Consider the following 17,024-nt stretch of genomic DNA (forward strand, 5'->3'; position numbering starts at 1 on the left):
CTGGATCTCATGTGTTCACAGCTCCACTGATAGTCCTTGGTGCTCAGCAGAACATGTGCAGCACAGACAGTGGGGCCTGGAGAAGCATCATCCAAGAATTATCCTTTGTAAGCTCCTGCTGTTCAGGGCTCCATTAACCTACAGAATGTCAGTGAACTTCTCTGCCTTTTAGCATATGTTCCATTACCTGCCTAAACAAAAGAGAGGACTATGCAGCACTTTGAAGACTAACAAGATGGTTTATTAGGTGATGAGCTTTCTGAGGAAGTGGGTCTGGCCCACGAAAGCTCATCACCTAAGAAACCATCTTGTTGTCTTTAAAGTGCTGCATAGTCCTCTCTTTTGTTTCAGCAAGATCAGACTAACACAGCTACATCTCTATTACCTGCCTAGGCATTGAGGTGATAACTAGCAGGATCATGGCTTTCCCCCTTTTTTGGTGATCAACACCATCTTTGCTTTTTCTAACCTTCTAATATCTCGCCAGTTCTCAATCGACGTTTCAGAAATAATATATAGTGCTTGAAAAGTTCATTAGCTAATTCCCTTGACTTGCAGGGCATGCCATCTGGGCATGCTGGTTTATGTATGCTCAGCGTCCCAAGTATTATCTGACCCAGTTCATATCAGTAGCGCTACAGAACACAAAGTTAGAGTTGTCTTCTTAATTGGTCAAAAGATTTTCTACCTCTTTTCTCAACAGAAAGAGATTTAATAAAGCAGTTCGCTAGCTCATCTATTTTGTAATAATCATGAATGTAATCTCATTCATCATTAATTAATGTGTTTGCTTTCTTGCCAGTACTTCTGCTCGATCACTTATAAGGAGAGTTCAATTTCCCCAAGGCCATTTGGCAGCATTAACACCCTTTTCACAGACGAGGGGAGGTCATTTTGACCGTATCAAACCGTCACTCTCCAGTGCGCATATGAATGAAATGAACAAAGGGGAAAGGATCAGAAATGATGGCTGCAGAGAAGATCTTAGACAGGGAGGGAAGCTGAGGAGGACGAGTGAGGGCCAAGACTCAGCCACATCCCAGGAGCACAGTGATAGCCCAGAATTTGCTTCAATCTACCTGAAGGTTCATACTCCAGGAAGTCTGCCACTACCGCTCAGAGCAGGCATTTGACCCCTTATCCTAGGAGTAAATCCCGCTAGTCCTCCACTACTCAAAAGGACTCCAGCAGCAGCGTCTCGGGGGATTTCCCACGGAGCAGACTGGAGGGGGCCTGGCTAACGTTGAATTCTGCAAGGTTTCTCTGTGTAGACTGCAGAGACGTTGCAAGGGGGGACTGGGGATGCCCCAGTGGACCCAGGACTTGGCATGTGGCCTGCATAAGTGAGGCATGAGCCCTCGTGAGTGCAACTGTAAAGGGAAATCCTGTCTTACTAATCTATTAGAGTTCTTTGAAGGGGTTAATAAACATGCGGCCAAGGGGGATCCAGTAGATATAGTATACTTGGATTTTCAGAAAGCCTTTGACAAGGTCCCTCACCAAAGGCTCTTGTGTAAATTACATGGCCATGGGATAAGAGGGAAGGTCCTTTCATGGACTGAGAACTGGTTAAAAGACAGGAAACAAAGGGTAGGAATAAATAGTAATTTTTCAGAATGGAGAGGGGTAACTAGTGGTGTACCCCAAGGGTCAGTCCTGGGACCAATCCTTTTCAACTTATTCATAAATGATCTGGAAAAAGGGGTAAGCAGTGAGGTAGTTAAGTTTGCAGATGATACAAAACTGTTTAGGATAGTCAAGACAGAAGCAGACTGTGAGGGACTCCAAGAAGATCTCACCAAACTGAGTGATTGGGCAGCAAAATGGCAAATGAAATTTAATGTGGATAAGTGTAAAGTAATGCACATTGGAAAAAATAACCCCAACTATACGTACAGTATGATGGGGGCTAATTTGGCTACGACAAATCAGGAAAGAGATCTTGGAGTTATCGTGGACAGTTCTCTGAAAACTTCCACACAGTGTGCAGCGGCGGTCAAAAAGGCAAATAGGATGCTGGGAATTATTAAGAAAGGGATAGAAAATAAGACCCAGAATATCTTACTGCCCCTGTATAAAACTATGGTACGCCCACATCTTGAATACTGTGTACAGGTGTGGTCTCCTCACCTCAAAAAAGATATTTTGGCCTTGGAAAGGGTTCAGAAAAGGGCAACTAAAATGATTACGGGTTTGGAACGTGTCCCATATGAGGAGAGGTTAAAGCAACTGGGACTTTTCAATTTAGAAAAGAGGAGACTGAGGGGGGATATGATAGAGGTATATAAAATCATGAGTGGTGTGGAGAGGGCCGATAAAGAAAAGTTATTTATTAGTTCCCTAAATAGAAGAACTAGAGGACACCAAATGAAATTAATGGGTAGCAGGTTTAAAACTAATAAAAGAAAGTTCTTCTTCAAACAGCGAGTAGTCAACCTGTGGAACTCCTTGCCAGAGGAGGCCGTGAAGGCTAGGACTATAATAGAGTTTAAAGAGAAGCTGGATAAATTCACGGAGGTTAGGTCCATAAAAGGCTATTAGCCAGGGGATAGAAATGGTGTCCTTGGCCTCTGTTTGTCAGAGGCTGGAGAGGGATGGCAGGAGACAAATCGCTTGATCATTGTCTTCGGTCCACCCTCTCTGGGGCACCTGGTGCTGGCCACTGTCGGCAGACAGGCTACTGGGCTAGATGGACCTTTGGTCTGACTCAGTACGGCCGTTCTTATGTTCTTATGTTCTAACTGGACTGGAGGCTGTTGCGGCCACAGCAGCCCAGCCATGACAGCCTGAGGTGGGCAGCATGCTCCTTCCCTGCACCAAGTCCAGCAGCCAGGCTCCCGCAGGAGGCTGCAGAATGGAAGGCCAGAGTTCTGCAGATACAGATCAACCAGCTGAGTGCCAGAACAGCCACAGCAAACATGTCACCAAACACAGTAAACCGCAGAAAGCAACGGCGTCCGGCTGCCACGCAGACTGACAGAGCCAGCCCCTACCTTGTCCTCAAGGACAGCACAACACCCACACAGCAGCCAAACACCCACAAGGAGTGTCAGGCCCCCGTCCAGCACTGGGGAACGAGAACCAGCAAAATACCACAGGACCCAGAGCGAGACAGGAGGAGAAAACAGGCGAAAGGCCAAACTCACCAACATCGGACTCTTTGTGGGTTTTGATGATTTCAGCCAGTTCAAAATTTCCTGCAATGATGGCCACCTGAAACGAGAGGAAGAGAGGAGTGATTCTGAGCCGCCCTAATTCCTCAGCAAGGCCAGGCCTGCTGTCACCGTGGGAACCACATGGGCTGGCAGCACTTCTCCTGGCTTGGCCAAAAAGCAAGGTATAGAGTCAGCACCCCTCAGGTGCCATCCTAGTGCCAGCAACAACCCCCCTTCCTCCTGCAATGACTCCGTCTACGCAGAAGGTGGCAGAGAGCTGCTCTACCAGCTGGGGATTAAGTTCAGGGCTTATAGTTGCTGCTGAAGTAGCCTCCTGCCTTGTTAGGAAAATATTGACTGTCTGATCAAGGAGGTTATTTACCAGTAGCTGAACTCTGCAGGACTTGCCTTGGCAAAGCCACAGACAAGCCGTGAACGGCACAGAACCATTTCCAAGCAGGTAGCTGTTGGGGGCAGCCTGCTCCAAACAATGGCCACAGCACGCTAAAGCAAGATTAACAAAGCTCTGCACAGGAGCCAGCTCGCAGCGTGGCAGAGGTTCTCGTAAGAACCAGAAGGAGCAAGGACGGAAGGGAGGTGGAACACGGAAACACATGCAGAGAATTCCAGTTACTGGGGAGACTGGGCTATGAGGAGCCTTTCTTTTTCTGCTGCTACATGTCCTCACACCTGGAAAACTAGACACCTCTAGCAACTCTCAGGAGGGCTCCGACGTGAGTAATCAGAGAGCGAGACACTAGAGAAAAGTATGAATTAAATTCCGTGTAGCCGCCTTGCACATCCAGGTATTAAACATTGCAGAGCAAGCTGCTAGAGTTGGTACTGCTCTAGCAGAGTGACTTCTAACTGCTGGTACCTGCAACTTTTTCTGGCTGTAACAAGTCTCAGCACAAAATGTCGTCTGTTCAAACAGCCTTTGGGCCAAAGATCTTGCTCATTAGACTTTGCTCCGCATGCAGCAGCCCACCAGCCTGGTTTGCAAACGGGCTCGGCTCTGCCCTTGGGAGCCATTTACCGCCCGTTTTACACCGAGTCAGAGCGTAAGGCCTGAGGGGCCGTAGATCATTTAGTCTGATCTCCCATGAATCAGAGGCCACCAGCCGCAACCAGCTTCCTGCAGCCGAAATGAGAGCAAAGCAGCACAGCCCGCAAGAGCCAAGTGTGCTGTGCCACAGGGCGAGAGCTGAGGGACCGCACTGCACCACTGCCCAAGGTCACTGCAATGGCAAGGAGATGAATACATGAGACAGACCCAGCTCTGCCTGGCAGTGACCCGCACACACGAGCTGCAGAGGGAGGGGAGAAAGGTCTGACTGCCGGTCTGACCTGAGGGACAATTCCTTTCCAACCCCACGAATGGTGTGGAGTCAGCCCCACAGCAAGCGAACAAGAACCAGCCAGCCACGCACTTGAGAGACTGCCCAGTGCCACCTCTGAGCACTGACCGCTCCATCCAGTGCCCCATCTCTAGCGGGGTCGTCCCTGATGCCTCCGAGGAGGGAGTCAAAAATCACACTGGCCGGAGGTGGGGGAGGGAGCCTTTCCTGATCCTGCAGTGGACAGCCTGAAACATGGGATTCTTAGGAACATAGGACGTAAGTTGAAAGTGAGCCCACCAAAGCCTGAGATTGTCTGTGGCCAGGTTTGTTCAGGGAAGGGAGGAGTGAAGGTGGGAAGGGGCACATAAAGAGTGGGACTTGGGAAAGGGAGCAGAATGGGAGGAAGGCCTTGGGGCAGAATGGGGGGTGAAGCTTCCCAGGGAAAAGAGAAGGCAGTGCCCCGGTTGTGCTAACATTGCACTTTAGCTTAAACTTGATTTCACTTACAAGTCTGACACCTGCAATAGAGGTTTAAACAAAGACCTGACCTGGACAGCCTGCTCCATTCCACACCCTAATGAGATAAAAAGCCAAGCACCGGGTACCTTGAGTACCTTGTGAGCCTCGTGAGTGCCTCGTGAAACGAGGCTTCCTTTGTCGACTGCACCGCATCTAGACTGCCCCGCTGTGTCGGATCAGCTGATCGTCGGCACAGCGCAGCGGCCATTTTTATTTTAATGAAAGCAGGGATTATTTATTTGACTATGCCCAATAAACTATTTTACATGGCTCCAACCTTCCCCACTCTCCTCTCCTGAGACAGGCCCTCCCTTCCCCTGATCATCCTAATAGCTCTTCTCTGCACCCCATCCAGTTTTAATCCATCTTTCTTGAACATGGTGTGTCCATGAACGCACACAGTGCTCCAACGGGGTCTCACCGGTGCCTTGCAGTGATGTTGCTACTTCTCTCTCTCTGCTGGAAATGCCTCCCTGATGCCAGAATCGCATCAGCCTTTTTCACAGCTGCATCACACTGGTGGCTCAGAATCAGCCACTGACTGACCTCCATACCCAGGTTTCTCTCCTTTTTCCTCACTTCCAACTGAAGAGCTCCCAGCTTGTAGCAGAAATTCCTATTGGACCCAAGTGTGTGTCCTTGAACTTTGCTCTACTGAATTTCATCCCCTTTCTGTCATTCCAGTCTCCAAAGTCAGCCAGATCTCCCCGTGTACCATTCGGAGCCTCCTCCGTATTGACGGTGCCACCCCACATGGTATCATCAGCACACCCCTACTTCTGTGCCACGGTCAGTAGTAAAACTACTGAATACGACTGGCCCCACGATCAACCCTGGAAGAATTCTACTAGTTACCTTTCTGCAGTCCCACAGTTCATCTTTTAACACAACCCATTGCCACCGCCCTTTGGCTAGTCCCTTATCCACCGCACAGTTCTTGAACCGATCCCCATCCTTTTTGCTTTAACTAATCATTTCCTGGGTGGTACCTTTAACAAGCCCAAGTAGATTGGATCTGCATTTCCCTCACTTATAAACACAGTTATACAGTCTGGCCTGCCTCTCCAGAACCAGCACTGCCAGGGAACTGTTTGCTGCAGATGGAAGTTCGACAGCACTCCCAGGAAGAATTTAGGTCACAACAATTTTACCCTTTGCAGTGGGCATGTGAACCATAAGCCGCTGAACCAGTCTCACAGCTCAGGTGCATACTGTTGCCACCAGCAAATGTATCTTTGGGACAGGTGATAAGAAAAGCAAAGTCTGTGACAAGCTTAAAGGAGGGAAGTATGAGCCAAGCCAGAGCGATGTTCAAACCGCAGGCCATGGATGCCTGGACAGACGGCTGGGTGCGCACACAGAGGCTACTTACCAGTAACTATGGCTCTTTTGGGATGGTTATACTGGCATATACCCTCCTGGGAAAGCCCCCCCACTACACAAGGTGCTGAAACTTTCTGGGAACACGTGACCAGTGGGGCTGCAAAAATGCCATCATGAAGCAATCAACATGGAGTGTCCAAGAAAGATGCAGCCCCATTGCCTCCGTTCTTTCACTGGAACATCAGAGCCCCTCTAAGGAATGAGGGAAGATAGGCAAGGAGTTTAAATATGCAAAGGCAGCTCCTTTGAAGAATGAGCGACAGGTGTTTAATTAGCAATAAGGGCTGCTGCAAGCAGGCAGAGGTGTTGGAAACAGAGCTTGATTATGCATGCTGAGCAGCCTGCTTCTGTGCTGAGGCTCTGCTGTCCGTCCCCACTCACCAGTCCTAGATTTGTATTTCTGCACCTCTGGTCCCACATCAATCTAGTTCTCTTCTAAAACCTGCCCACTCACAGAAGCCCCCAGCTTTGCCTCCCTATACGAGACCAGCTCTTGGATACAGAGCAGCTGGCTCAAGCTAAGCCCAGACAAGGCTCAAGTGAAGCTGACCTGAAAAGGAAATGTTTCCAACCCCCACCCCCTGGAGTCCTGCCTGACTCCTCACTACGCTGGCATGGCCAGTGACTTAAACGGTCTTTCCTCTGCAGCTCACTAAAAACCGCCGTCCCTTCCTCCTGAATGAGGGTCTGGCCACAGTACAATACATCTGCCACCCGCCGGGTGGGTTGCTCCCGGTCATTCCCTGTCACCGATGCTAAATGGAAAGCTGCTGCAGAGGCTCTAGCTGGTACAGAAGGAAGGGGCCTACACGGCCATGAGGCTATCCAGCCCATGTTCCATCCCTACACTGGTCAGCTGCTGAGGCCATTTAAGGCTTTGCTCCTAAATTTCAAAGCAATTAATGGGTCAAGCCCAGTTCTCTAAAAGACTAAATTCAAGCTATGAACCACTGCAACAACTGGTCCCCTCTGGGACACTGCAGATCACAGCTGGACAACGCTCACTGGAGCTGGGAACAGGGTTCTCTGTTGAGGGGCTCCGGATGTGGCACACTCTGCCAGAATAGTGATAAAAATGCAGCCGTGTTAGTCTGGTGTAGCTGAAGCAAAAAACAGGACTATGTAGCACTTTAAAGACTAACAAGATGGTGTATTAGGTGATGAGCTTTCGTGGGCCAGACCCACTTCCTCAGATCAAATAGTGGAAGAAAATAGTCACAACCATATATACCAAAGGATACAATTAAAAAAATGAACAAATATGAAAAGGACAAATCACATTTCAGAACAGGAGGGGGATGGGGGGGGAGGTGAATGCCTGTGGGCTAATGATATTAGAGGTGATAATTAGGGAAGCTATCTTTGTAATGGGTAAGATAACTAGATCCTTTGTTTAGACTCAGATGTAAAGTGTCGAATTTTAGCATGAATGACAGTTCAGAGGATTCCCTTTCAAGTGCAGATTTAAAAGGTCTTTGTAGCAGGATGCAGGTGGTTAAGTCGTTGAGACAATGTTCTTTCTGGTTGAAATGGCAAGAAACTGTTTTTTCTTTAGTATCAGAGGGGTAGCCGTGTTAGTCTGAATCTGCAAAAGCGATGAGGAGTCCTGTGGCACCTTATAGACTAACTGAAGTGTAGGAGCATAAGCTTTCGTGGGCAAAGACCCACTTCGTCAGATGCATGTTTTTTCTTTGTGATCTTGTCTGATATCTGTTTTGTGGGCATTGATCCTTTGGCAAAGTGTCTGAGACGTTTGTCCAATGTACACAGCAGACGGACACTTTCGGCACATGATAGCATAGATTATATTTCTGGATGCGCAGGAATATGTGTTCTTGATCTTATAACTCACTTGGTTAGGTCCAATAATGGTATCAGCAGAGTGAATATGTGGACAAAGCTGGCAACTGGGTTTGTTGCAAGGGAAGGTGCCAGGGTTGGTATTAGTGTGGTATGTCCTGTGGTTGTTGGTAAGAATCATCTTGAGGTTAGGTGGTTGTCTATAGGAGACTATGGGTCTGTCTCCTAGAGCCTCTTGGAGTTTGGTATCCTGTTCCAGTATAGGCTGTAATTTATTGATAATGTGTTGGAGGGGTTTAAGTTGGGGGCTGTAGGTGATGACGAGTGGTGTTCTATTGTTGGTTTTCTTGGGTCTGTCTTGAAGTAGATGGTTTCTAGGTATTCGTCTGGCTCTTTCAATTGGCTTTTTTATTTCTCCAGGTGGGTAGTTGAGGTTTATAAATGCTTGGTAGAGATCCTGAAGTTTCTGGTCTCTGTCAGTGGGATTAGAGCAGATGCGGTTGTATCGAAGGGCTCGGTGATAACTAAGGACTCAGCCCTGGCTTGGTTCCTGACTACGGCTCTGTCCCCAGCTCCGGTCCCAGCTCCTGTCCCTAACCCTGAAGCCTGACCACCCACGCCCTGGTCCCTACAGAAAGGTCTTAGGGAGAGTGCTGCCAAATTTTCTCCTTAATACAGTCACCCTTGAGGGCCACAGAGCCACACTTTGCACATCCTGGTTTCCAGACACCTGTGGAACCTACCAGTTCTCCTGAGCAGTCCAAATTCTCAGCCACGAAGTTGACCAGATTCAACTCACAAGGAGAGGGGACCTCAGGGCAGGATGAGCTGTTTCTTCCAAAATGATTCTGGGGACCCTGCTGCTCTCCATAGCCACTTATCCATAGTGGTGAAGACCAGGACTTTAACTGGGTTCAAAAAGAGCTGGATAGATCCATGGAGGTTAGGCCCATCACTGGCTAGTAGCCAGGCTGGGTAGGAATGGGGTCCCTGGCCTATGCTTCTCTGCAGGTGGGTGACAGAGGAGGGATCACGTGAGGATCACCTGTTGTGATCTCTCCCTCAGGGCATCCGGTAGTGGCCACTGTGGGCAGACAGGACACTGGGCTGGATGGCCCTTTGGTCTGACCTCGTCCGGCCGCTCTTATCTTCTTATTTGCAAAAGAAATCTGAACACCAGCATCTGCCCATAATTAGCCCCCCCGTTAAATGAACCACCTCTTGCTTCACTTTTGGAAGCACTGAAGAAAGCAGAAGGAGTGAGGGAAACACGAACAGGAAACCTCAGGACTAGCACACCACAAAGACAACTAAATGGACTCCCACTCACCTCTTTACATAATGAGGACAACTGCGCGCACTGAGCCCTGTCACTCGAGACCTCACTGACACAGGCGAGCAGACAACACCCCGGGCGCCGGGTGAAGACCAGGGAAGCTATGGAGGGCAGGTCCCAGCGCAGTGCACAGTTCACAACGCTTTCCTGAGACACGCAAGGGTGCATTCCCAGTGCATCCTTCCAACCCCACTCACGCTCAGGAACGCATCTGCTCCTCAGCGTGCCACAGAAGAGCTCCCAGAGCTACTGGAATTCATGTGCATTGTTGCCTCCCTTTTCCTTTGGTGAGTCCATCTTGCCTGTAAGAATCTCTGCCGTTTTTCCTCTCTCAGCAATGACCCCCTTTAAGAAACTAGTTCTCTGAGCTCCCCAAGCAGTGACGGAGGAACAGCTTCAAACTGTCAAAATACATTCGGAGGGGCAGACCATACTGGGAGGGATTAGCAGACACATGGGTGCATCTAGACTCCATGGCTCTGTCCACGGAGCCATGTAAAATAGTTTATTCGGCGTAGTCAAAGAAGCAGGGATTTAAATAATCCCCACGTCATTAAAATAAAAATGGCTGTCGCGCTGTGCCGGATCAGCTGATTGTCAGCACAGCACAGCGGCCATTTTTATTTTAATGAAGCGGGGATTATTTAAAACCCCGCTTCATTGACTATGCCGAGTAAACTACTTTACATGGCTCCGTCAACGGAGCCATGTAGTCTAGATGCACCCATGGAGAACACACACAGTTCTCCGGAGCTTGGCCCAACTTTAGACAAATATGGAGCAGGCTCATTTTTAAACTGACAAAGGAAGAGGTGGCTATGCTAGAGGTTGTCAGTGTAAAATTCAGGAGCAGGATGTGACTGAATTTCAGGCAGGTAATAACTGGCTTGGTAACTATAATGGGGTTCGCTCTGCACCCCCAGGTACTCAGCCCCACTCTTCAGTGAGTCAGGGACATTTCAGTCTGGTGAAACAGCTGTGCTCTTTGCTCTTGATAGGCTTCCCAGCTACATGCAAGCTTCATAGCTACTGTGCCTACAACTTGGCTGGCCATCAACAGACTGGGAAGCTTCCACATTTTTCTTTGCCTGAGCTTTCTTTTTCCCCTTCCTTCTTTACTGGCTTCCTCACAGTCTTTCTAGCTTTGAGTTAATGTGTAGAGCCCTACACAGATCCCAAATTTGTATCTACGTCTGCATCCACATTCACTAAAGTGAGCTGCGGATATCCGCATCCACATCTGCAGATGCTCACGGATATAAAGAGATATCTGCATATGTGCAGAGTTCTGGATACAAAATTTGCATCTGCATCCCTGTCTGCAAAAATGGGCCGCAGCTATCCACATCCACAGAAGTGGATACCCGTGGATATACAGCAGATAGCCACAGATTTGCAGGGCTCTATTAATGTGGCTGGCAGATGCTGCTAGTTACCAGGGAGGCACAGGGCTATTCACCCAGCCCCAACCCACATCCTTTGGGGCTAGAGTGGCAGGACCGCACTAAAGGCTACCCAATCAGCACCCGGCCAAAGTCACTTCCTCTATTGCCAGGAAATACTTGCAGAGCAGCACATCCAACATGCTCTGCAGCAGACTCCAGGGAGTCGCTTGGTAAGTTCCAAGAGCGGGATCTGTAAACTTGCATTATGGTCTCGCTTCCTCCACAAAAGAAGGGCCTTCAAAATACTGCCTCAGCCCTTTGCACAGTGACCCCTGCCACTCAAGAGACCTCCCTGGCAAAGATGAGCAGGCAACGTTCCCCGGACGCATGGTGAAGACCCGGGAAGCTACTAGCCCAGTGCTCAATTCACAACGCTGCATGAGATATGGAAGGACGTGTTTCAAATGCAAAGTGACCAGCCTAGCCCTGGCAAAGTAAGGAGAGGATTACAATGCAACGCTTCCTTGAGAAAAGAAACCTGGAAGAGTACAAACCAGTTCCACTGAGCGTGACTGCAAAACTCGGTGTGTTGCTGTCAGAAGGATCTTGCCCACCCAGTGTCTTACAAGAAAGAGTGGGGGAGGTGGGGAGGCATAGGAGGAGGGAGAGTTTCTCAGCATCTGTAGACTCAAGTGGTCTTTGGCAGGGATTGTAAAAGCATCCCAGGCGCTAACCCTGCATAATTCTCAGGCTGCTGACACTCCTATCTGTTCTACACAGTCTCAAATGGCAGCACTTCATGGAATTGCTCTGGGCCCAAAATGACAGTGTGTAATTCAAGGGATAGAAGTCAAGTCCATGCCTGAGGCGGGGCCTCCTTAGAGCTAATAGCGATCACGTGGAATTGTGGGGTCCACGCAGCCAGCCCTAAGGACAGTCCAAAAACAAGGATGCACCAGGCAACACTATGAAGGAGCCATTTTAAAATTCAGGGGAAAGAACAGAAAGATCCATTCAAATGTGGCCAAATGACAGCAAGGGGCCAGCAGCTCTAGGATTTAAGCAGGAATTATACGAGCCACTCCATGCACAGCTCTGCTAGACCTGCTGGGATATGTAAAAATGATCAGGGGTCTGGGACAGTAGTAAGGGGTCAGCCCAGCAGGCATTGCCCTTTAAACATGAAACATCATCTACTATTCAAACCTGAAGCTTAAAATCATAGAGATGGAAAAGACCTCAGGTGTCATCGAGACCAACCCCCTGCTAAAGGCAGGACCAATCCCAACTCAATCATCCCAGCCAGGGCTTTGTCACGCCGGGACTTAAACACCTCTAGGGATGGAGATTCCACCCCTCCCTAGGGAACCCATCCCAGCACTTCCCCACCCTCTTGGTGAAATAGTTTTTCCTAGCATCCAACCTAGACCCCCCCCACTGTAACTTGAGCCCATTGCTCCTCGTTCTGCCACCTGCCCCCACTGAGAACAGCCTCTCTCCTTCCTCTGTGGAACCCCCTTCAGGAAGTTGAAGGCTGCCCTCAAATCCCCCCTCACTCTTCCCTTCGCAGACTAAAGAAGCCCAAATACCTCAGTTTCTCATCATAAATCACGTGCTCCCACCCTCAAATCACTTTAGTTGCCCTCCGCTGGACCCTCTCCAATGCGTCCACATCCCTTCTGTAGTGGGGGGCCCAGGACTGGACACAATACTCCAGGTGTGGCCTCACCAGATCCGACTAAAGGGGAATAATCACTTCTCTGGATCTGCTGGCAGTGCTCCTCCTAATGCAATATAACATGCCGTTAGCCTTCTTGGCTACAAGGGCACCCTGACGACTCATATCCAGCTTCTTGTCCACTACAATCTCCAGGTCCTTTTCTGCAGAGCTGCTGCTTAGCCAGTTGGTCCCCAGCCTGTAACAGTGCTTGGGATTTTTCCTTGTTGAACCTCATCAGATTTCTTTTGGCCCAATCCTCCAATGTGTCTAGGTCACGCTGGACCCTGTCCCTGCCCTCCACCCTATCTACCTCTCCCCCTAGCTTAGCGTCAGTTGCAAACTTGCTGAGGGTGCAATCCCTCCCCTCAGCCAGATGTTGAAGAAAACTGGCCCCAGAACCGACCCTTGCGGCACTCCGCTTGAGACCTGCTGGGATATGTAAAAATGATCAGGGGTCTGGGACAGTAATAAGGGGTCAGCCCTGCAGGCATTGCCCTTTAAACATGCTTTGCCCCTTTCTCCTGGCAGCCTTGGAAGATGGTTGCACTGAACAGCTTCTTGTGTTGTCTTCACACTGGTTCTGGAAACCCACTTTCAGGGTCAAAGCACTTTCCCCCTCGCTAAAGCTGCTAATTAAGACAGTATGTAATGCTGATTCAACTAAAAACCAGTAAATAAATAGGGGTGAGTATCACCTGCTTATTAATATTCATTGGATGGAAGTTAACATTGCTAAATGAGGCTTATGGGAAAGTAGTGATAGATGGGTGAATTAACATACGAACATAGATAACAGGCTGTAATTGGTGCCAAATTGTGGCCACTTGGAATGATGTGTTGGGGGTCTGAGGTTAACGTGGGTGGGCAATAAAGCAGTTCCGTTCACCCCATCTGCTCCTGGGTCCCGTTTCTTCTCTAACATCTGATGTCACGAACAGGATCCCAGGGGAGATCGTGCCTGATCATCACGTCTCGATGGATTGCATGGGTAAGTCTGACGGGCACTTCACTGCACCAGCTGTTAGGAATTTTATTAACAAGTTGGTGGGGGAATGGGAAGGGATTCTTATGTGGATCCCTCCGGGACTCGTCAGGATTAATCTGCCATCCAGGGGTGGTGGAGGCCTCCCTGGCGTCCAGGGCTGCGCTGGTGCAGGCTCTGTGTGCGGGTCTGTCACATTTGTGGGAGGAAGTTACTAATCTTAGAAGTAAAGTAGAAACTCTGCAGCAGATTGCTGGGAAGCAGCACACTGTTAATTATTAGTGTGTTGGCAGCCAGGATGGCTGCAAACTGCATGGACGATCTTTAGTCGACTTAAATCAGAGAACCTGACCCTGAAGGGTCAAGCAAACGCCTTAAAACAAACTTCTTACCTCCCTCCTACTTCTTTTACCCCTCTACCCGTCTTTGAAGCAAAATTCCTTTTCCCCTCACCCCTCTCTTCAAGGAGACGTGCACAAAGATAGAAGATCTGAAAACTGTTAAGAAAAATGACCAAGCCCTGGCTGGGATGGTTGAGTTGGGTTGGTCCTGCCTTGGGCAGGGGGCAGGACTCGATGACTCCTGAGGTCTCTGCCCGCCCTGGGGTTCTATGAAACCAGGAGATGGTGGGGGCTAGATCACTCTCATTGCTAAATCAGTAGAGTGAGCCTGTGTCCATGGAAAGGGACCATTCAGAAAAGAAAAAAAGGAGGGGCAGGAGCCAGCCAGCTCAGCACAGACACAGGAGGCAAAGGGGGGTGTGGGCGCAGACCTCCCGGTGAGGGCGGGGGAGAGGCATTGCCACTGATGCTGGCAAATGAACTGCTGCTGCACTAGGGGAGCGCAGCTACTTTTCTGTAGGTCCTACAAAATAAAGAACATTTGAATGGCACAGAACTAAAACTCTGCAAAGCTGGTTGTTTGACATACAGAAGGCAGGCAGGACCTCTCGGGGCAGAGGGCTAGGCCCAGAGGACTCTGAGCCCCATGGACCATGGGAAGAGGATGCCAGGCATAGGGACTGCATGCAGAGGATAGAGCCGGGGGGGGGGGGGGGGGACATCAGCCAGAGGGTACAGCTCATACCCAGTGAGCCCAGTCAAAGGGTGTTTCCCTGCCTTGGCCTCTGCCCCATGCCCATGCCTCAGTACACCCTCTATGGGGTGTAAGCCCTCAAATAGCTGATTTCCAAGAAAAGGGCACAAAGAAAAAAAAATCAAGCCCAGACAAGCTGGTACGCAACAAATGAACAGTAAAACTAGCTGGGGGAGGGCATAGTAAAAAAAAGTAATAAAAAAATCAAATCCCAGTAATCTATTATAAGTGTTATTTTAAAAAATTAAGCAAATATTTTTTTAAAAAAGTAAAAAGTTAACTCTGCAGAGTCTGGGGGGAATTAAACAGTTAAATGCTATAAAGAAAAAAATGTTATAAAAATTTCTTGGTTCTTTGCAGCCATTCTAATAAAAAAAAATGGGCCCTTTTCCAAAAAATGTCTGTAAATAATCCAGGCAAAAAGAAAATTTAATTTGTGTGTGTATGTATAAATATGTAAAAGTTTTCTGGGTTTAAAATAAATTCTTAATAATGCCATTTCATTTCAAATTGTAAAAGTAACACAACACTTTTGCAAGCTTTCCCCTAGCTTAGTGTCATCTGCAACCTTGCTAAGGGTACAATCCATACCCTCATCAAGGTCATTAATAAAGATATTGAACAAAACCAGCCCTAGTACTGACCCTTGGGGCACTTCGCTAGAAACTAACCACCAACCTGACATCAAGCCATGAGCCCAACAATCTAGCCAGCTTTCTATCCACCTTACAGTCCTTTTATCCAATCCATACTTCCTTAACTTGCTGGCAAGAATACTGTGGGAGACCGTATCAAAAGCCTTGCTAAAGTCAAGGTATATCATGTCCACCCATATCCACAGAACCAGTTACCTCAACATAGAAGCTGATCCGATTGGTCAGACATGACCTGCCCCGGTGAATCATTTTGACTACTCCTGATCATTTTTCTCCAAGGGCTTCAAAATGGATTCCTTGAGGATCGCCTCCATGATTTGTCCAGGGACTGAGGTGAGGCTGACTGGTCTGTAGTTCCCTGGATTCTCCTTCCCTTTTTCAGAGATGGGCACTACATTTGCCTTTTTCCAATCACCCGGGGCCTCTCCCAATCTCCACAAGTTTTCAAAGACAATGGCCAATGGCTCTGCAACCACATCAGCCAACTCCCTCAACACGGTTGAGGCTGCACTAGATCCGGCCTCATGGACTTGTGTGTGTCCAGCAATCCTCACGCTCCGCCAATGCGCCACTTCAGGACTCTGAGCCAGCTTTTACTTCAGCTCGGTTCTGCTGTTGCCACCCCCTCTGCTTTTCCACTCTTCCCCCAGGCACACACAGCTCCTCCAACGCACCCCATTCCTAACCCTGTGAGGCAGCTCATGGACCCCAGGGCTGGACTACCACAGGGCACTGAAGCTTAGGGCTTCACGGTGTCTGCTGAGGATGCTCACCTGAAAGTGAGGCAAATTGTTTGACGCAATGCTGCCCTGTGCATGAGGCACCTCCAGCCATCCTTGGAGGAGGGCACAGACCCTGGAGACACACCTTTCCTTGAATCCTCTCTTCTGCCTATTGCCTGTCCCAAAACTTAGCTTCTGTTGAGCCGGGATGAGGTGATGAGGCTGTCTCTGCTATGTGCTGCCCATTTGTAATGTCTATTCATCAATAGGGTTCCACCTGTGGGCAGTCCATCCTGTAACAGGAATGAGAAGATCCCTTGACCTATGCCCATGGGAGATGTGCTGCCACAGGCCTGGGATAAAAATAGGCCAGGGTTTATGGCTAGTACAGTAATGCCCTGCCAAACTGTAATGAGCGAAGGGACTGTCTACAAACTACAGCTCTCACTTCATATTAGCAGAAGCAGCACAACAGCCTTTTACTGAACGGTCTCACACATCTAACCAGAGAAACCTCTCATCTGGCCCCCATCCCCCATCTCAGACCCATCGCAGCAGCCAGGCTGTTATGCCTGGCTCCTCTAGGCAATCTTTTCCATCCATGTCTTTGGGCTGCTCCAAGTGCCCCACGCTTGTCGCTGTGGTGGTTTATGAAGTCCCCACCGGGTTGATCTACACTGTGATTAAACGCCCACTCCTGGCTCCTGCCTGCTCACCTGGGCTTGCAGGGCTCAGGCTAAGAGGCTGTTTAACTTCAGGGTGGGCATCCTGCGGTTCTAGGGCCTGACAAGGTGGGAGGGTCCCAAAGTCTAAGCTTCAGCCCAAGCTGGAATGTTTACACCACAATTGAACAGCCCTGCAGCCTGAGCTTATGCTACCAGGCAGGGCCAGCCACAGACCCCCCACCCCGTCCTGCCTTTCCCTCCCTGCT

At 49.2% G+C, this 17,024-nt stretch overlaps 1 protein-coding gene across 8 annotated transcripts in view; it reads right to left on the bottom strand.

Moving 5' to 3' along the window:
• The window catches only part of SHANK3 (SH3 and multiple ankyrin repeat domains 3), a 708,141-nt gene that overhangs the window by 378,978 nt on the left and 312,139 nt on the right, over window positions 1-17,024 (bottom strand). For all 8 annotated transcript variants that reach the window (XR_012898753.1, XR_012898754.1, XM_075914851.1 and 5 more), the window contains one exon: window positions 3,147-3,213. Coding sequence is in view for 6 of the 8 variants with exons in the window: in XM_075914851.1 (XP_075770966.1) it covers window positions 3,147-3,213 (67 nt within the window). In the remaining 2 variants the exon portion in view is untranslated. The remainder of the gene's footprint in view (window positions 1-3,146; window positions 3,214-17,024) is intronic.

Source organism: Pelodiscus sinensis, unplaced genomic scaffold (genome assembly GCF_049634645.1).
Source record: "Pelodiscus sinensis isolate JC-2024 unplaced genomic scaffold, ASM4963464v1 ctg61, whole genome shotgun sequence".
NCBI lineage: Eukaryota > Metazoa > Chordata > Testudines > Trionychidae > Pelodiscus > Pelodiscus sinensis.